Source organism: Hypanus sabinus, chromosome 2, assembly GCF_030144855.1.
Source record: "Hypanus sabinus isolate sHypSab1 chromosome 2, sHypSab1.hap1, whole genome shotgun sequence".
In the NCBI taxonomy this organism is placed as follows: Eukaryota; Metazoa; Chordata; class Chondrichthyes; order Myliobatiformes; family Dasyatidae; genus Hypanus; species Hypanus sabinus.
Genome location: NC_082707.1, coordinates 155,783,260 through 155,805,115, shown reverse-complemented (window position 1 = coordinate 155,805,115; position 21,856 = coordinate 155,783,260). Strand labels below are relative to the sequence as shown.

At 40.2% G+C, this 21,856-nt stretch overlaps 1 protein-coding gene across 5 annotated transcripts in view; it reads right to left on the bottom strand.

Moving 5' to 3' along the window:
- The window catches only part of LOC132385306 (armadillo-like helical domain-containing protein 4), a 105,849-nt gene that overhangs the window by 69,432 nt on the left and 14,561 nt on the right, over positions 1-21,856 (bottom strand). For 2 of the 5 annotated variants that reach the window (XM_059957327.1, XM_059957351.1), the window contains exons 4-6: positions 13,162-13,428; positions 12,374-12,646; positions 6,194-6,418 (exon numbers count right to left, since the gene is read on the bottom strand). In XM_059957327.1, the coding sequence (XP_059813310.1) occupies positions 6,194-6,418; positions 12,374-12,646; positions 13,162-13,428 (765 nt within the window). The remainder of the gene's footprint in view (positions 1-6,193; positions 6,419-12,373; positions 12,647-13,161; positions 13,429-21,856) is intronic. The other 3 variants (XM_059957338.1, XM_059957332.1, XM_059957342.1) reach the window with 3 other exon arrangements.

Here is a 21,856-nt window from a genome sequence, read left to right as displayed (position 1 = left end):
GGTGATGGTAGGGTCAAATATACTGGGGATATTTAAAAAGCCCTTAGACACCTGGGTGAAAGGGCTATGTGGGAGGGAAGGGTTAGATGATCTTGGAGTAGATCAAGAGGTTGGCACAAAATGGAGCAGCCAAAGGGCCTGTACTATGTACCTTCTATGACAACAAATTTTGTGCAGCAAAATTCCATAGCAAAAGCATAAATTAACCTACAGTGAAGGAGGAGATGCTGAAGGTTTGTGAGTCGGGGGGGGGGGGGTGAAAGGATTGGAAAACATTGGTGCTGCCTTTGAGACAGTGTTGAAAGGAAGCAATATTAGGAAACAGCTTGTTCTGGTTTTTTTGGGGTAATAAAGCAAACTGCCCATTCTCCCTGAAGGGTGTAGTTACCAGCAAAACCGAGGCCACTAGCTTCATCACCACTGTCTCACTGGTTCTGCTGAGCTGAGCCTGCCTGTAGATTGAACGGAAGACATCATTGTTTCTCTTGCCTTTCATCTTCAGGTGGTAGGGAGAGGAACAGTTGTTGAGTAAGGCTTTAATTTCCAGCAAATTACATGGCCCTGTTTCTCACTAATATGCATGTTGTATAAACCATGTCATTTTAAATGAAATTATGATAATGGGTTCATGTTGGAATGCTGAATCCGAATGTTTTGCTCATTTAAAACTCGTTTGGGTATTTGGAGGTCTGGAGGGTGAAGCCTGAAGGCCGAAGCCTGGTCTCTGGAGACTGAAGGCCCAGAGGTCTGTCCTGGGATTCAAGGACTATCCTTGTGGGAGGGAAGGGGAAGAAAGGGACTTGCTTTATTCTTGTAGTTTTGTTGTGTTCTCCATGGTTCTGCCGAGTACCGTGGGCATGCAGATAGTGTGGCGACACCAGTGGGCTGCCTCCAGTATGCCCAAAGGTTGCATTGGTTGTTAATGCAAACGACGCATTTCACTGTATGTTTTGATTACATGTGATAAATAAATTAATCTGAATCTGTACCTAATAATCTGTGTTGATGATGTTTGAGTATAAATACTGGCAGAGGAGTAGAAAGAATAGACCTGTTCTATAATAGAGTGCCATGCACTCACAACAAAAATGGAATGTCTCTGACAGTGTGGCACTTCTTTTATAATGGCTTTTCTGTACTCAAACTTCTGGAATGAGGCTTGACTTTTTTTTACTTAAACAGCAGCTAAAGGAATCCGAATGTTTTGGCATGAATAGTTGGCCCTGAAGTTTACACCCATTTCTTGCATGAAAGAAATAAGAAGTACAGTAATTTCATCCCAAATGAGTCCCCTGCTGATGGTTTATTACTTAAATTAAAAACAAGTAATGAGAACACAGATAAATCTCTGGATGATATAGGACTGTGTAACTATGCAGTATCTGTCAACAAGTTAATAGCCTCAGGAAAAAGAAATCTGGAATTGAACTGATTTACAGTTCCCTATAAATTATTGACCTAACTCCCTCCATTTTTCAAACATGACTGCCCTGGAGGTAACAGTTTGGAATTCTTATTTTATAATAATAATTTGGTAAGATTCCCCACAATGGATGAGTGAATATCCACGATTTGGCAGAAAAGCTAGTAAAAGGTTTCTGTTCTCGCTATTCTTTTGCACGATTTACCTGTAATTTATAGTAATTTATTTTTATGTCTTGCCCTGTATTGCTGCCACAAAACAGCACATTTCATGGCACATGTCAGTGAAAGTAAACATAATTCTGATTCTGATTCATTGTAAGATTTTGCAATGGGTAGTCACTAATTGTGCGGGCCAAATTAATGACATGAATGGTCACAAAGATGTCAATTTGTAACTATGTTTATATACATTATAGTGGCAAATTTGTGCAGCCACATTAGTAACCAAAAATAGTTACATAGTTACTGTCTATTACAGGGGAATGAGGAAACATAAAGTGCAACTGAATTCAGCAAGAGATCCAGCTAACTACGCCACTGATTAACATCTGCTTTTATATCTTTCATTACACCTTTCATTACACCTTTTATGCTGCAGACAAGAATATTCAAACCTTCTGATAACTTCTTTGTTAATGTCGAGCTGGCAAGAGAATTTCAATGTCAGACTGCAAAACAATATGTCACTGTGATAAAAAGGGATTAATTTGATGGCCAACATAAACCTGCCACGAATTCTTTCTCATCCAAGTGATCAACAGCTTGAGCTGGTGCCTGGAAGCTATGGAGAGTCTGATCCTGCATCCTCAGGGGGATTGTCCTCCCAGGACATGCTTTCTGTGATGAATTAATGGGGGAAGAGATGCAAGGAATGTTGCCCGGGAGACAAGAGCAAAAAGCAGCAGTAGCAGCTCTACCACTCACTGACGTTCTGTCTTGATGGTTCCAGAAAAGATGGTGAATATTTAATCTCATTCAGCTCAGCACAATTGAAATGCGTGTGAGGACTTTAGCTGGTCTTTGATTGTATAATTTGGCATTTAAATAGTACGTAAATGTACCATCACGATTAATAAAACTAACGTGGAAGGAGCTCAGAGAGGGCTCCACCACATGGGAAGTTCTGTACTTTGTGGGAAATCGGTGGCCCAGGGTAACATATTTCATAATTAATGATTCATCCAGATATTTAGCACAAGTACAGGCATGTATGGGATTGGAATTGACATTGTGAGGTCACCCAACTGTTTGTTTCTGTTCAGCATCAGAGTCATTGACACTGGCTGTGAAATATGTTGTTTTATTGCAGTGCTGGCATAACAAGTTACTATGTTGCAATCAATCAACAACAAACAAATAGTGCAAATGAGGAATAGCAAGGGATTCATGGGGTTATGCATTCATGGGCCATTCAGGAATCTCATGGCAGAGGGGATGAAGCTGTTCCTAAAACGCTGAGTGTTTCAGAATACTTAACATAGGAGTTGATTTTTCTCTTAATTGTTACACTAGCCATGGGTTTTCTAGATTTATGTGTGGAGCCAGAATCATAGAGCACTACAGCACAGAAACAGACCCTCTGCCCATCTAGTAGGTTAAGTCCTAACCTATTCAACTCCCCTTATCACTCAAGTCTTGTCGACAAACTTGTAGATTTCCTCTGAACTTCTTCAATCTTAATGATATCTTTCCCCTAGGTAGGTGGCCAGAACTGCACACAATATTCCAAATTTGGTCTCACCAGCATCTTCTTCAGCTTCAAAATAACATCCCAACTCCAGTACTCAATAATTTGATTCTTGAAGGCCAATGTGCCAAAAGCTCTCTTAGTTACACTATTTATCTTTGACACCACTTTCAAAAACTTATAGATCAGCATTCCCAGAACCTGTGTTCTACCACTCTCCTCAGTGCCCTACTGTTCACTGTGAATGTCCTATCCTGGTTTGTCCTCCCGAAGTTCAACATCTTAAACTTATCTGCATTACACTTTGTCTGCCAGTTTTAAGTCCATCGTTCCAGTTGGCCCAGATTGCACTGCAAGATTTGATAGCCTTCCTCTCTGTTCACTGTGCTCCCAACTTGCTGTCATCTCTAGATTTGTTGATCCAGTTTACCACATTATTTTCCAAATCTCTAATATAGACAACAAACAACAACAGTCCAAGCACCGATCCCTGTGGCAACCATCTACTACTACTCTCTACCTTCTCCCTCTAAGACAATATTGAATCCAATTTACTATTTCATCCTGAATGCCAAGTGGCTGAACTTTCCAGACCAGCACCCCATGTGGAACTTTGTGAAAGGTTGTTAAAGTCATGTAGACAACATCCACTGCTTTTATTTCATAAACTTTCCTGGTAACCTGCTCCGTAAACTCTCTAAGATTGGTTGGACATGACCTACCATGCACTAAGCCGTGTTGACTGTCCCTAATCAGGCCCTGTCTATCCAAATATTGATACATTCTGTCCCTTAAAATATGCCCAATTTATAAAAATTCACAGAAGGTTCCCATTTTGACAGGTCTGTCTATGTTGGTTACAGAATAAACCCTCTGCATCCTATTCTCCTGTCTCAGAGCAGAACCTCCATTCTTTTTCAGCCTTTTCAAGTATTGAGGCCTGGATAAACCATTTACCCTTATTTCTGTCCAAAAATAGAGTCCTTAACTCAAGGCAGCAATGACCACCAATGAGTTCTGATGAACTGTAAAAATGTCAATAGCTACTAGAATTCTCAATTATGTTCTATTGTCTGCATGTTAGTTTCTATTATGCTGATGCTTAGCCATTGTGTCAAAGTGAATTAGATGTACTGCACTGTGAATTATGATCTCAGTGATCTAGATGTCCTATTAGATGAAGTGCAGTGCTTTAAACAAACTTATGACATAGGATTTCATACCTTGTTTACCTATATTGATGTGGGCAGAACTGATTATCTTGGCTTTGAGCTTGTAACTTCTTCAGTTAAACAGCCTTCATACAAAGAGTTCATACTTAACGTCTTCTGGAGATCTGTCTGCATTGCTGAAATTATATGTCTCGTCTTTTAAGTTTCAAAGGTTCATTTATTATCAAAGTATACAACTCTGAAATTCTTCCTCTCTGGACAGCCACAAAACCAAGAAAGAAAAGAACGGCAGCACGATCATCAACGTCCAAAATGCCCCCTCCCAGCGCAAAACAAACAAAGAAAAATGGAACAGGCACATCAACCCCACTCCCCAACACCCAAACCCCCTCCCCCACACACAAATAAACAAGAAGGATCAAGTGAAAAACACAGAATATAAAATAAACTATAAGATTGAGAAAAGGGCGTAATCCAAGTCCATGTCCAAAATGCAGAAAACCTGGGTAACATTCTGCAGGCACAGCAGCAGCCTCTCCACTCTCTGGCACAGAGCAATCCCTCAGCGATCAAACAGCAGTCTCCCCTCTCAGCAGGAGAACAATCCCATCGATGATCAAAAGACAGTCTCCCATGTCCCATAGCAGAGTGATCCCCCAGAGATCCAAAAGCAGTCTCCCCCCTCTGGTGGCAGAGTGATCCCCCAGCGATCAAACAGCAGTCTCTCCCCTCTGGTGGCAGAGTGATCCCCCAGCGATCAAACAGCAGTCTCCCCCCTCTGGTGGCAGAGTGATCCCCCAGAGATCCAAAAGCAGTCTCCCCCCTCTGGTGGCAGAGTGATCCCCCAGCGATCAAACAGCAGTCTCTCCCCTCTGGTGGCAGAGTGATCCCCCAGCGATCAAACAGCAGGCATCCAGCGCTCACCTTTTGCATTCGTCTTGATGTTTCAAACTCCCTTGTTACTTTAATCGGTGCATAATGGAAGCTTCAATCGGTGAAATGGAGTCGACCATCAGCTTGTGCCCCATCCCGCAGCCTTCTCACATGTGCTTGCTGCCTCTGTCTCCCAGAATCCTCTCAGACTACAGAGTGCAGAAACACCCAAACGATCTCCAAACTGCAAATCACAGGCTCCAACAGTTCCAGAATCACATTCAAGATGAAAAACAAATGTAAAAGGTGCAACTTTTCAAAATGATGCATCACTTTATTTGCCTCCAAACTATATACGTGCACGTGATTGTGTGCATGTGTACGAGTCATAACCATTCTTCAAAGTTGCTTCAAGGTGCAGACTCCAACATCCAAAACCTAGAAGTGCATTTCTTTCAGTTTTCCATTCATTACAGCATGGCCTCTCAAGTCATGATTGATCACTGTACAATACTCGAATTGCCTCCCAGCAGAAATAACAATTGTATACTTGGATTCAAACTACAAACCACAAGCACAGATATTGTAATGTAGAGGTAGGTCCAACCATAGAATGTGACAACCACAATGTAGGTGTCCTCAAATAAGTCATGTTACCATAAAGTTTCAATCTTTTTGCCTATTCCCACTACTTACCCATAAAAATTGAAGGCAGTCAATTTCTTCCTATCAACATAACATTAAAATAGAAGGTACCAAATAGATCAAAACACCTCATTATGCACTGTATTAGTGCATGACCTAAAAAAATGAGACAGGCCCATGCCATCCAAACTCGCATGATTTTGTAGATTAAAATGGTCAAATCAATATTCATTTAGATTTAAATTACACTTTTTTAATGTTCTGTATATCTTCTGTATGTCAGGAAATGCATTGTAAGTGCCTGCTGTTCAACTGCAGATCATCAGCCTGCTGTAAAATGTTTAGTAATAGCATTTGAATAGCTACTCACAATAAAGTTATATTTTCTTACCAAGAATGTTAGTACCTTGGTCATGCTGGTTCCATTCGAAGGAATCCGGAAGTTGATATGACATCTCCATCATTTTGGTCAAGTTTTTGTTGCCCCTTATGGAACCTCCAGGTGTTATATACGACAGTGAAGGTACCTCGGTATCATAATCCATACTGTCCTCATCTATATCAATGTCTTCATCTTCATCCTCATCATCTTCCTCATCTTCATTATCTTCTTCCTCTACAAAATGGATAAAGAAATGTAAAAGGCAATTCAACCAGCATTGAAGCATTATTTAAAATGGATGTGAACTGGTACTTTCAGAGTAAAATCCTTTTTTAAATGAGCATTAAATCTCAACTTTTTTATCCATATCTTCTATGATTATTATCCAACTGCAGCCCATGTGACAAATATCAGGGCCAGTATGTCAATTTTTCCCCAAATATTACACCTAATAAAACTACAGTGCATTTGATCAGTTATAAGATCATGGACTACAAGACATTTAGAAGCATAATTAAGTCCTGCCTTCTCCTTGTAACCCTTAACAATCAAGAACTTCCCAATTTCTGCCTTAAATATACCCAGTTACTTGGCCTCCACAGCTTTCTTTGGCAACGAATTCCACAGGTTCACCACCCACTGGCTGAAGAAATTCCTCCTCATGTCAGTTTTAAGGTTGCATTACCTTATTCTGAGGCTATGTCCTTAGATTCTGGACTCTCCTACTAATGGAATCATCCTTTCCACATCCACTCTAACCAGGCCTTTTGATGAGATCCCCCTCATTATTCCGAACCCCACTGTGTACAGGTCCAGAGTCACCAAACACTCCTCACATGTTAAGCCTTTCAATCTAGGATCATTGTTGTGAACCTCCTCTGGGCTAGCACATCAACTGTAGTGATGATTAAGATTTTGCAAGTTGATTCATGGTGGTTTGCGAATTAGGCTTCTGTACCACAAGCCCAATGGTAACTGTGAAAAGATGGCATGGCCGGGATGATGGGGATCTTTGATGATGGATGTTGCCTTCTTGACGCAGTGCCTCCTGTCAACACTGCTGAATGAGGGGAGGATTATGCCTGTGGTGTATTGGGCAGAGTCCACTGGTCTCTGCAGCTTCTTACGTTCCTGCATCTTCAAATTACCACACCAGACCAACTGGTGCAACTGGTCAGGATACTTTCAACAGTACATCTGTGTAAATCTGCTAGAGTGTTTGGTGACAAGCTGAACCTCCCTAACCAACAAAAAAATTAGTGATGCTGGTGAGTTTGCCTCATAATTGCATGGGTCCAGGACAGTTCATCCAATATGTTAACGCCTAGAAATGTAAAGCTGCTGACTCTCTGCACCATCCATCCCTCAAAATAGACAAGCACATGTCCATCCTCCTTCCCCCTCCTGCATAAAAACCAATTCTGTAGTTTTGATGACATTACGATTGCTGTTCAGCACCATTCCACAGGTTAATCACGATCTGAAGTCAGTGTCTTTGCTGAGACATTTATACTCTGCCTCCAAAATGCATTTCATTGATTGAACTTAAAGCATGCTGGAACTGTGATGTTGTGGTCGTAACAGAGACTTGGTTGAGAGAGGGTCAGGAATGGATGCTTAATAAGGGTTTTGATGTTTTAGAAAAGGAGGTAAAAAGGAGAGAGTTGGCCTATTATTCAAGGAGAGTACCACAGCTGGCCTCAGAGGGGACATAATAGACAACTCATCAACAGAGTCTGTATGGGTGAAGCCCAAAAATAAAAGAGCAATCCCTCTGATGGGATTATACTACAACCTTCCAATAACCACTGGGACACTGAGGAACAGATATGCAGACAGATTAGGAAAAAGTGTCGTTGTTGTTGTAGGTGACTTCAACTTCCCTAACATAGACTGGGTTATGCAAGGCAGAATTTGTTAGGTGAATCCAGGAGGATTTAATAAATCAATATGTAAATAGTCCAACAAGGTGAGGGGCAAACTGCACTAGGTGTTGGGTAATGAGCCTAGCCAGGATACTGACTACTTGCGGCTCTGAAAACTTGAGCAAACAACTGACGGGGGGTATTCCAGGACATTTTCAACCTCTCACTGCTATGGTTGGAAGTTCCCATAGCTTCAAAAAGTCACCAATTATACCAATGCGGATTGGTGATAATACCTCCTCCTCACTGACAATCAACACTGGAGCACCTCAGGGGTGTGTGCTTAGCCCACTGATCTATAGCCATGATTGTGTGGCTAGGTATAGCTCAAACACTTTCTATAAATTTGCTGATGATCAAACCATTGTTGGTAGAGATGAGAGGGCGTACAGGAGCAAGATGTACCAGCTAGTTGAGTGGTGCTGCAGCAGCAACCTTGCATTCAGTGTCAGTAAGACAAAAGAGCTCATTGCTAGGAAATACTAGGCACTGCATTGAATTTCAAAACCATAAGACTGAATAGTAGTTTGATTCAAATAATAGCAAGGTTTATGGAAAGGATGACAATGGGCAAGAAAATGTTTTAATTAGTGTGGCAAAAGGAAAAATATATTAACAAACAAGGGGAAATGACAGAAAGAAAATGAAGAACCATTTTCTTATAAAGCTATCATAATGAACAGGAATAGAAAGATAATGAGATACATAAACAGGATCCTGCTGAGGAAATGGTAAAGCCTTTAGTGAAGACAGGGGGATAAAAGGAAAAAAAATATTATTTTAAAATGTCAATGGCAATAAGAATGTTAATGAGACCAGAACTGGTCACCACAAAGATAGGAGAGGCAGGAATGAAGTGAAACAGCATAAAAAGCATGAAGAGGCAACATAATATCCTAAATGCCCAAGTGGAAGAACAAAAAAAAAAGAGGAATTCATTTAAACGGAGTAGCAGAAAACAAAATTGAGAATGTTTCCACTTTTACTCTTCATTTTATTTTTGTTGCTTTAGTATGATTACCCTATACATTTAATTCCATGATGTTAATTTAAAAGGCAATCAGTTAGTGCATTTAGCAATCTACGTAAGTATAAATTAAAACCCAACCTGAACCAGAGCAGAGCCCAAAGACACACAACCCTTCAGATGCCTGACTCAAACTGACACAAATTCCAGTTCACTCAGCCTCAAGTGGCATACCAAGGCTGCAGAGCGAAGAGCTGTCACTGTGGCTCAGAGCTTCGTAGATTCATTAGCTTCCGAAGGACTTCGCTCTGGGCATTGAATCTGGGGCCTTTCCTTGCACATAACTGCCTGGCTCAGGGCCTGCCCCTGCCTCAGCTCCCATATTCTCTCCTGATTCAGCACAGTACAGAGTACCCACTCCACAATAAATCATGTGCATTGTTTTCCTGCAGTGAACAACAGAGAATTTGTTTATTGATAACACCGCGTGGCTTCATCTGAACCCGATCTACGCACTGTAGCTGGACTTGGGTAGGGTAGCCAGGCTCCAGAGTAATTATCTCCTTTGTTCTTTTGTTTGTAATGGTAAATGTTTCTAGAATTTTGTAACTCACCAAAGCATTTGAGAAACAGTTGAAGATTATTTTGAATTCCCAATCTCAAAATAAATGGTATGCAATCATAAAGTAAGGGTATTAGAGGATCGAGAAGAGAAGAAAGAAATTAATAGAGAGATGTATCTTTAGAATTCTGCAGCCAGAAGATTACACAGGGCCACTCTTTGCTTACATTCAAAATAGTGATCAATGTTTCCTGAATACTGGTGCAATCAAGGGGTAGGGGACAGGGCAGGAAAATGCTACATTGATTAAAAGCCAGATGGTATGGTGAAGATACTTGAAGGGATGTGGTCTATTCCTGCTCCTCATTCTTATGCTCTTCACCAAGTGTTTTCCACCCCGCCAACCTCTCCTGCCCCTCCAGCTTCAAAGATTGTTGTGTGTAAATAATTCACAGTGCTCAAGTGGCATACCAAGGCTTATCTCTGGTCATCACTGACTAGGCTCCAAGTGGTTCCCATTCAGGCCCTCATTTATTTACCTCAGAGTAGAGATTTGTTTGGAGACCTGGCCAACAAAATCAATGATGTTGAGATTGAGGTCAAGTTCAGGTTCCTAGGAGTAAATATCACCAATAGATTGCCCTGGTCCAGCCACAGTGATACCAAGAAAGATATCAAGTGCCAAGAAAGCTCACCAGTGCCTCAACTTCCTCAGGAGTCCAAAGAAATTTGACATGTCGCCATCAACCCACACCATGGTTTATCAATGCACCATAGAAAGCAACCTATCTGGATGCATCAAGGCTTGCTATGGCCATTAACACACACATGACCAGAAGAAATTACACTGAATTGTGGACAGAGCTCAGCTCATCAGGGAAACCAGCCTGTCCGCCATGCCCATACTTCTGTCAATAATGCCCAGCCTGTCACACTGCCTCAGTAAAGCAGAGGCTCCATAATCAAAGGTTCCACCCTCCCTGGACCTTCTCTCGTCTCCCCTCTTCCTTCAGGCATGTCCCATTAGGTTCAAGGACAGTTTGTACTCGCTGTTATAAGATCATTAAATAGATCCCTAGCACAAGAGCAGTGACTAGTGGGGTACCGCAAGGCTCAGTGCTGGGACCCCAGTTGTTTTCAATATATAGTAATGATTTAGATGAAGGAATTAAATGTAGCCATCTCCAAGTTTGCAGATGACACGACACTGGGCGGCGGTGTTAGCTGTGAGGAGGATGCTAAGAGGATGCAGGGTGACTTGGATAGATTAGGTGAGTGGGCAAATTCATGGCAGATGCAATTTAATGTGGATAAATGTGAGGTTATCCACTTTGGTTGCAAGAACAGGGAAGCAGATTATTATCTGAACGGTGGCCGATTAGGAAAAGGGGAGATGCAACGAGACCTGGGTGTCATTGTACACCAGTCATTGAAGGTGGGCATGCAGGTACAGCAGGCAGTGAAAAAGGCAAATGGTATGTTGGCATTCATAGCAAAAGGATTTGAGTACAGGAGCAGGGAGGTTCTACTGCAGTTGCACAAGGCCTTGGTGAGACCGCACCTAGAGTACTGTGTGCAGTTTTGGTCCCCTAATCTGAGGAAAGACATTCTTGCCATAAAGGGAGTACAGAGAAGGTTCACCAGATTGATTCCTGGGATGGCAGGACTTTCATATGAAGAAAGACTGGATCAACAAGGCTTATACTCACTGGAATTTAGAAGATTGAGGGGGGATCTTATTGAAACGTATAAAATTCTAAAGGGATTGGACAGGTTAGATGCAGGAAGATTGTTTCCGATGTTGGGGAAGTCCAGAATGAGGGGTCACAGTTTAAGGATAAAGGGGAAGCCTTTTAGGACCGAGATGAGGGAAAACTTCTTCACACAGAGAGTGGTGAATCTGTGGAATTCTCTGCCACAGGAAACAGTTGAGGCCGGTTCATTGGCTATATTTAAGAGGAAGTTAGATATGGCCCTTGTGGCCAAAGGGATCAGGGGGTATGGAGAGAAAGCAGGTACAGGGTTCTGAGTTGGATGATCAGCCATGATCATACTGAATGGCGGTGCAGGCTCGAAGGGCCAAATGGCCTACTCCTGCACCTATTTTCTGTGTTTCTATGATAAGACAGACTGCTAACCTCACAATCTATCTCATTATGTCCTTGCACCTTATTATTTACTTGTACTGCACTTTCTCTGTAGATGTCATGCTCTATTCTGCATTGTTCTTGTGTATTAGCTCAATGCACTGACCTGTATGAAGTGTATGTAAGCAAAGCTTCTCACTATATCTTGGTACAGGTGACATTAATAAACCAATTCCCATTCCAAAATCAGTGATTGGTGCCTCAGAATCCAGGATGTACAAGGACAGAGATGACAGAAGTGTAGATAGAAGGTGACTGTGAGTCGGAGAGCTCCAAGAAAATGGCTAGCTGATAATAATAAAGAGACAGAAACAAAAAAACAAATGACAAGACATGAAAAGCATATGAAACTAATGGTTTGATGGATTACAGGATGATACAAATCCATTTTGATTCAGGGAATTAACTATGAATGAAACAGGACAAGTGGCAACAGTTGAATTGGCAAACAAGTCAGCTCATAGACTTATAAGACGCTGGAAAAGAAAAAAATGAATGTATAAAGTGGAACAAAATTCAGAATGTGCAGTTAAGGTTTGCATGTATGGTAAAGTTAAACCCATCCCTTGGCAAAGTTAGTTATCATACCTTCTGACTCTGCTGTGTCCAGCATGTATGTTGCTGGTTCTGAGTGTCTTATAGATGGTGATGTAGTTACTCCTGAATTTGATAGAATGTTATCTCTTAATACAGGTGGTGGTGAAATTGAAGATGTAGTTATCATTACTCCCATTGGTTTTGTGACAGATGTTAGCAATGTTGCATGAATTGTTTCAATGCTTGATCCAGCTGTAGTGGCAGATATATTTTCTCTCAAATCTACTGATTCCTGTTGCAGTAATGCGGTTGCACTAGCCCCTGCTATAAATACAAAATAACTTGTTTTGATTTCACAATATAAATTAGCATAACATTAGACAAGGTAATAACAAACAAATTACCAATGAATTATAAATATATTGAATTAAAATTTCATTAGGCATAATGAAATTCTAGGCAGGTTTATTATAACTGAAGATTAAGCAATACAGTTTGTACAATATACACAACTATGCAGGTTGACTATGTACCAAATTGTAGTGAGTGCATTGATTTGGGCACACTAAATTAAGGCATGAAGCACATTAGAATAAATAGTTCACAGGGAAGAACTAATAGACTGGAGAGTAAAATTCTTAATTTTCATAAATACTCTATTCTTAAATTTAAACAGAACATTATTCCAACTGCTGAAAAGACATTTTGATTATATTTTATTCATCAGCACATAATCCTTTGTATTCTTCCTGATTGAATATATGTTCATGTTTTCAATATTTTAAACTATTATTCCCTCAATTGATGCTACAAGTACTGCATCATGAAAATATTTGTACCTTCTGATTCAAGTTCCTCTTCCGAGTTTGATGGTGGAACAGTGACTCCCGCAGATGGCCCAGATGTTGTTAAGATTAACTGCAATGTTTTATCTGTTGAATCAGAAGCTCCTGCAGAAGTTTTCTTAGCTTTTCTTGATATGGTTTGCAGTGCAGTGGTTCCTGCTGTAATTGCCTGGGTTATCTTTGTACCTGGTGTTACAGCATGCTGCAGCATCAGTTCTGCAGGAGTTATAGATAGCATTTCTTTTGTCGAGTCTGTGGTTACTGTTATGATAAAAGAAAATCATTCTATCTGAAATGGCTTAACATAAAACTTATGCTCAAAATACATAGAGCCTTACACTATCTCGGAAAACCTGGCCTCAAAACCACATTCCAAATGAAATGTGCAAAAATAACAAATTGAGAGAGATTATTCCACAAATTTGTTAATAAAAAATCCTACAAACATAGGCAAATAAGATAGGCTCCAAGCAGCTTTCAGAAACTTGTACACAATATAGTAATTTCCTTTTTCTATTGCAATTTAGTGAGTATTGCGAACAGTCCCCAAATGTGCAGTGTAAAAGCAGCACTACATAGATAAAAAAGCCCTTCACTCCCAAGCCTTGCAAAGAATAAAGAACATTACAACTAAGGACAGAACACACACCACTGAAGAAAGTATTTTTAAATGCTCATTGCTATGCAAAGATCGACAGAAACAACATTTATACTGCAATTTTCTACTTATTGCCACATGGAACTCTGGTGTCTTCACAGAAACCTGCATCGGAAGCACAGTAGAAGGCAGCATGTTATAGCTTAGAAATTCAATTCCATCACATGATTGAAAACTGGCTTTCCCCAGTCAAAATGAGTCTCATTCCATCACTCAGGTAATTCAGTCAGGAGTTTCTTGGCATATGTCACCCTAAATGTCATGGTGTAATTTCCACCAGTTGTATGTGAGATGATTGACATTAGTACCCATGAAGCAAGCTGGATGCACATTAATTCAGGAAACACAATTAAAATATATACTGCATATACACACTATAGAACAGGTACAAATTGGTTAAAAGAAAGGTACCTGCAAGTGCCTCAGGAAAAAAAATGAATAATTTAAGTCGTTCCCCACAAGGAGAAGTGGTTTGGGCATTTGTAACTGGGGCTGTCATTTTGTCCCCCGCTGTCTGTCATCCAATTGACATTATTTTCCATGGATGCTTGATAAGAGTAATAAATAAAGCTGAAACTATCACTGCAAGATTGTCAGGGAGACATTCTATTTGCCAGTAATAAATAGTGCAAGCACTGCAGTGATTCAAAGATATGAATGAAATTAAGAACACTGTGGTGAACTATGTGCCTGTCGGGACATGCCCCTGCTGACTGCTCCTGTGGCTCCTCTCACAGGCCCCTGTATAAAGGAGATCTGCGGCCTGACGCTCAGCCTCAGTCTCCACGACATTGTATGATAGACACTCACTCCTGGTTCCTTCTTCCAGTCAATAAAAGCCGATATCTCGCCTTACGTCTCAGTGTGAGTTATTGATGGTGCATCAAACATAAAAGACATGTTGTAATCCCCAAGGGAATGAAAGGATGTGAAATTAAAAGGCGGTGCACAGAGGGCACAAAGATTAGAGATACTAAACACAACCAAAGGAATAATCAGAGAGATTGTTAGATACTTGACAATGAAAAATTAATTCTCAGTTAAAGCTCAGATTTCTGTTGAACTTGCTGCAGTAAAATACTTAATTTCAATGGTGATTGCAAACTCAAAAAAGGACTGTAATTAATGAAAAAAAATGTCTCAGTGCACCTTAAAACAATGTATGCTGAAGGGCCGGTTCTGTGCTCTGAGAAATGGATCAAAGAAAACCAAGTTCAAGTTTATCATCATCGACATACATACCAAGAATATAAATTTCATGAAAATTAGCTTTTTGAGGCAGTACCACAGTGCATGACAAATGTACAGTAAGTTAACATAAATTAACAAACTATACAAATGTCACAGAACAAGTTTAGCACAATGACATTAGCACACATTGAAAGGGAGAAATAAAAGAGATATAATCTGACATAGATTAAGTTAACAGCTACTGAAGGTGATTACATAAACTGGTCAATAAAGCAACTCTTTTTGGAAACTATGCATTAAGGGGAACCAATTGCAGCATTAAGTCATTGTTTAAATCAGAATGCAGCAGCACGGATAGCTACATCTCTCAGTCTTTCGCATCAGATGGAATACCCTCCAGAAAGGACAGGAGAGCCTATTAACATGGTGTCATGAAAACAACCTTTCCTTCAACGTCAGCAAAGCTAAAGAGCACTGACTTCAGGAGGGGGAGGGGGAAGGTCTACATTTCCTGCCTACATCAACAGAGATCAGGAGAGTGGATAGCTTCCAATTTCTAAAAATTAACAGCACCAACAGTACATCTTGGTGTAACCCTGTTGATGCCATGGCCAGGAAACCTCACTAGTGCCCCTACTTCCTCCGGAGGCTAAGAAATTCAGGATGTCCACCCCCCAATCAACCCTCACCAATTTTTATTGGAAGCAGAGAGTTGTGGGCGCAGCTCAGCACATCATAGAAACCAGTCTCTCTTCCATGGACTCTGTTCATGATTCTCACTGCCTTCTCACCCACCCTAGACATTCTCTTTTCTTCCCTCCTTCCATTGGACAGAGGAAACATAAGCCTGAGAGTACATACCACTGGCCTCAAGGACAGCTTCTACCCGGGGATTACTGCTGAATTCCCTAGTACGATAAGATGGACCCTTGACCTCAATCTACCTTACACTTTACCGGTTACCCACACTGCATTCTCAGTAACACATTATTTTGCACTCTGTTATTGTTTTTCTTTGTACTACCTCAATGCACTGTTGTAAAGGGTTGATCTGTATGAAGAGTATACAAGATCGGCTTTCTCACTATACCTCGATGGATGTGTAAATAATAAACCAATTTATCTGCTTCTTGTGCTCCTTCTGGTCTCAGTAAGTTTTTTTTTAACTTTGCTGCCAGTTTCCAATCTGCTTTTTCTTTTACATGGACGATCTCTGACTCTTCCTTTACCTTCCCTTTATGGATTTCTCTGTCATACTATCTATGGGGATAGGTATTATGAGCCTGCAGACTTCCACAGCAATCTCAAAGTTCAGTACTGATTTCGACCCTATAAGGAATCCATTCCATTTTCCCAGTTCCTTTAAATTGGTTGTTACTGCTCATTTTTCCTTAACCATGGTTTTTAAGAGCCCTCAACCAAGTCTTGTGTATTTCCTTCATTTCTACCTTCTCTTGCCCAGAGCAAGAATAGGGTTCCTCTGATCCTCACATTCCACCCAACCATTCTCTGCATTCACCAATCATCCATTATAATATACAAAAACTTCACTAAACACTACCACTACACCTTCCCCTGTAGCATTCTAAAGGGTCTGTTCTGCTGTTGAATCACTGGTTCATTATTTCATCTCCACCAACCATACCCCTTCTTACAGGGCTTTCCCATGCGACTTCAGGAGATAAAATAATGTGTTTTTTTGTAAACCTCATCTCCTCCCACCAACCGGGGCCCAATCAATCCTTCTAGATGAAGCAGTAACTTAGTTGCGCTTCTTTGCTCATAAAATGGTCTCTGCAGCAGAGAAACCAAACACAGATTGAACGATCGTCTTGCACCTCCGTTGAGTCTGTGGGGACAACTCTGAGCTTCCAGTGGCCTATCACTATAACTTTCCATTCCAGTCTCATTTTGACTTACCAGTGTATGGTACCGTACCAATGAGCCTCAACCCAAATTTGAGGAACAAGAAGTCATCTTCCATCTGTACATGTTGCAACTTTCAACAAATTTAATAATTTCAGATAACTCATATTTCTTCTTTATGTCGGTAACTGACCAATTCTGCTGTATGGTTGTCCATCTGTGCAAAATTAATTGAGTTTCTCCTTCACTGCCTGACGTGCTTGCCATTTCCTGAATTCCCCTTCTTGGTCATCAGGCTTCAGCAGTTGCTCCTACCCACCTTTATTTGTTTATTTCTCTCTCTGCCCTCATTATTCTATTACCTAGACAGTCTGTAAACATTGTAATGGCCTGGGTATTTTTTTCCCTCTCTCCATAGGCCTCATCATATCAGAAGTGAACTTCTATGCATTATCCTCCCCTGTGTTAAAACTAATTTGCTTTTCCTCCACTTTCCAAGTTCATCAAGAGAGGGATGAATAATTGAAGGGAGAACAATTGCTCGTCTTTCTGCAGATGTTGTTTGACCTGCAGATGGTTTCCAGTAAATTTCCTGTAATTGCGGCTTTTGAGATTTTCAGTTAATAAACCTAAGCCTCTTTTAAATCCACACCCATTAGCTATTCACAATCCACTTGTTACTGGAGGGTCAACATCTCTTCATTAATAAATCTAGTGGTTCTTAAGAGCCCGCAAACAAGTCTTGTCTATGGCAGGTCGGGGAATAAACAATTAGGTGAAATGGAAAGCCAGTGTTTTTATGCAAATATTCTACAATCATTTCAACTGCTTCACAAGTAACTAGGCTCTTGGAAGCAAGAAATGTTTATTTCTTCCACTTATGCCTTGCTTCCTTTGACATGAATGAGAGAATAGAATTTGTCACCAGTTGTGTGAAACTACTAATTAGAAATCCCCCCTCCCCACCATGCCTGCATTTTCTGTCTGCACTCAGGGGTCAGAATTTGAAAGTTGCCTTCATGTTCAGGTTAGGCAGTGAAGTCTAAATGGTGACATATTTCGGAAGGTTGGATTCAGAGATCTGCCCTGGAGTGCCCTAATAGGCTTTCACAGAAAGCAAAGTTGAGGAGGGAACTTTGTTTTCTGTCAAAGCTGCCACTGATTTTTAGAGCTTTGAAATGCTGCTAAGATCATGAATAACTTTTTAAACAAGTTATTTAAAGCAGTTAAACAAAAATAGTTAAATCAATTCAAGAAAAAATACTTTTTTAAAAACATTACTTCTAGTCTAAGAATCTCTATTAAAATCAATAGTGTTTCAGATCTTGACCCTTGCATGTCTGGTGCAGGATCTGAGATATGGTTCTCCAGCAAAATATCAGGGACTAATCATAAAACTGGGCCCTGCCACTGGAGGCTATGAGGAATCCAAAGGCAGAACTCAATGCTGTTCAATCCCTAAATCTGTCTCTAATTCCCAAACTCACTGCATACGGGCATAATGATATAATTCGGTTTAAACAGTTCTGAAATGACAGTGCATGATTCAACCAACAAGACAATCAAGTCCTAATGGTGTGCAAAATCTCAATGTATGCTGTATTACTTCTTCAGTTTATTTACTTTAAGTACTTTCATTATCACTTTGTATTCACACACGAAACACTTTACTTATTTATCACACTAAGTTTAAAAGGATGGCATTAAGAGCTAAATACCCATGCTGGCTAGTTTTCCCCTCTTGCTCTTTAATTTTTGTCCCTTTCAATTACTTGTCTAACTCTTTTTTAAAACACATCTGCTCCAACAACTCTATTACTTTCTACATTTCTACTCCTCACAACTCACTGTACAAAATAATATTTTCTCGAATTGCTGAATCTCTACTTTAAATGGTCCTCTTGATTCTGATACAACCACAATTTACTTCATCAATGTTGATCAGGATCTAGTGCCTTCCTAGCATATGTGACAAATAAACTCTTCTCGGGCTTCCAACCAGGTACAGGTACTGGTATAACCGATGTTTCAATGATCAACTCTGCCATCTTCATCAGGGATGATGCCTGGGCATGTCTGGTCTGGTGGTATTTACACCCTCATAGCCCCCATTGATCAGTTTTAGCTTTTAAAAATACATAATTTATTAGACTAGAATGTTAGCATTCATTTAGCACTCAAGAGTGAGAATTTGTAGAATGTCTAAGGGATGGCTTTTTAGAACAGCTTGTTGTTGAGCCCACTAGGGGATCAGTTGTGCTGGATTGGGTGTTGTGCAATGATCTGGTGGTGATAAGAGAGCTTAACATTAAAGAACCCTTAGGGAACAGTGATCACAATATGATTGGGTTCATTTTGAAATCTGAGAAGGAGAAACTAAAATTAAATGTGTTGGTATTTCAGTGGAATAAAGGAAATTACAATGGCCTGTGAGGGGAACTGGCTAAAGTTGACTGGAACTAGCAACGACAGCAGAGCAGCAACGGCTGAAGTTTCTGCAAAAAATGAGGGAAGTGCAAGACAGATATATTCCAAATAAGAAGAATTTTTTGAATGGAAGAATGACACTACCGTGGCTGACAAGTGAAGTCAGAGCCAAAGTAAAATCAAAAGAAAGGACATACATGAAAACCAAAGCTAGTGGGAAGATAGAGGATTGGGAAACTTTTAAAAAGTTGCAGAAGGAAACTAAGAAGGTCATTAGGAAGGAAAAGATGAATTATGAAAGGAAGCTGGCAACTAATATCAAAGAAGATACTAAAAGCTTTTGTAAGTATATGAAGGGTAAAAGAAAGTTGAGGGTAGATATAGGACCAATAGAAAATGATGCTGGAGATATCTTAATGAGAGACACAGGGATGACAGAGGAATTGAATGCATATTTTGCATCAGTCTTCACAGTAGAAGACATCTGCAGTATACCGGACATTCAAGAGTGTCAAGAAAGTGAAGTACGTGCAGTGAAAATTACAACTGAGAAGTTGCTCAGGAAGCTTAATGGTCTGAGGGTGGATAAATCTCCTGGACCTGATGGAATGCACCCTCGGGTTCTGAAGGAAATAGCTGGAGAGATTGCGGAGTCATTAACAATGGCATTGTTCCGGATGACTGGAAAATTGCAAATGTTACTCTGCTATTTAAGAAGGGTGGGAGGCAGCAGAAAGGAAACTATAGACCTGTTAGCCTGACATCAGTGGTTGGGAGGTTGTTGGAATCGATTGTTAGGGATGAGATTACAGAGTACCTGGAGGAACATAACAAGATAAACCAAAGCCAGCATGGTTTCCTTAAAGGAAAATCCTGCCTGACAAACCTACTGCAATTTTTGAGGATATTACAAGCAGAGTAGACAAAGGAGATGCAGTAGATATGGTGTATTTGGATTTTCAGAAGGCCTTTGACAAGGTGCTGCACATGAAGCTGCTTAGCAAGATAATGGCCTGTGGAATTACAGAGAAATTACTAGCATGGGTGGAGCATTGGCTGATTGGCAGAAAACATAGAGAGTGGGATTGAAGGGATCCTATTCTGGCTGGTTGCCAATTACCAGTGGAGTTCCACAGGGGTCTGCACCTTGGTGGAAGAAATAAATTGGAAAAAAATATTTAGATGGGGAGAGAATTCAAAAAGCAGAGATGCAAAGGGACTTGAGAATCCTTGTGCAGGATACCCTAAAGGTTAACCTCCAGGTTGAGTCGGTGGTGAAGAAGGTGATTGCAATGGTGGCAATCATTTCTAGAGGTATAGACTACAAGAGCAGGGATGTGGTGTTGAGGCTCTATAAGGCATTCATGAGACCACACTTGGAGTATTGTGTGCAGTTTTCGGCTCCTTACTGACATTGGAGAGAGGGTTCAGAGAAGGTTCACAAGAATTATTCCAGGAATGAAAGGGTTACCATATGAGGAATGCCTGGCAGCTCTTCGGCTGTATTCCTTCAAGTTTGGGAGAATGATGAGGGATCTCATAGAAACATTCCAAATGTTAAAAGGCCTGAACAGATTAAATACGGCAAAGTTATTTTCCATGGTAGGAGAGTCAAGGACAAGAGGGCACAACTTCAGGATTGAAGGACATCAATTTAGAAAGAGATGCAGAGAAATTACTTTAGTCAGAGGGTAGTAAATCTGTGGAATTTGTTGCCATGAGCTGCTGTGGAGGCCAAGTCATTGGGTGTATTTAAGGCAGAGATAGATAGGTTCTATGCTAGTCATTCACTGATTCAATTTAAAATTGTACATTGTTACCATCTGATGAAGGAGAGACTTCCTAAAATATTTCCCAATGTTGACAAGTATTGTGATAGATGTAAAACTGAGATAGCTACACTGACACATATGTTCTGGTCATGTTCTATATTAAAACAGTTTTGGAAGTCAGTCTTTTTGACAATTTCTAAAGCACTCAGAATCAACTTACAACCTATTAAATTGACTGTGTTTTTTGAAATAATTCCTCAAAATATCCATGGTATTTCTGTGTCTGACCGACATGTTATTGTGATTGTTACATTGATAGCTAGGAGGGCCATCTTGTTGAAATGGAAGGATATATCAGCTCCTACTTTGTCACAATGGTTCTCTCAAGTGATGCTGTGTCTTAGCTTGGAGAAAATTAGAAGTCAAACCTTTGAACCTTTATTTGATTTTGAGAAGAGATGGGGCTCATTTGCTCGTTATTATCATTTCAGTTAACTGGTAGATTTCCTCCATGATCTAAGTGTACATTTTTTGGATATATCATTCTTTCTTGTTGGCAGCTTGATGTTTATTTTTAGAAGCTTTCTGTATGACGCATGGCTCCAGGGTTGTACCCCCAATGGGTTTCTTTTTTTTCTCACTTGTCTTGCTTAGAAGGTTTTTAAGTTATCTTTAAGATAATTTATTTTTTCTGAGGCATTGTAAGTGTTGTTACTTCGATGTACCTGTGTTGTTTTTGAAAAATAATAATAATAAAAAGATTTGAAAAGAAAGT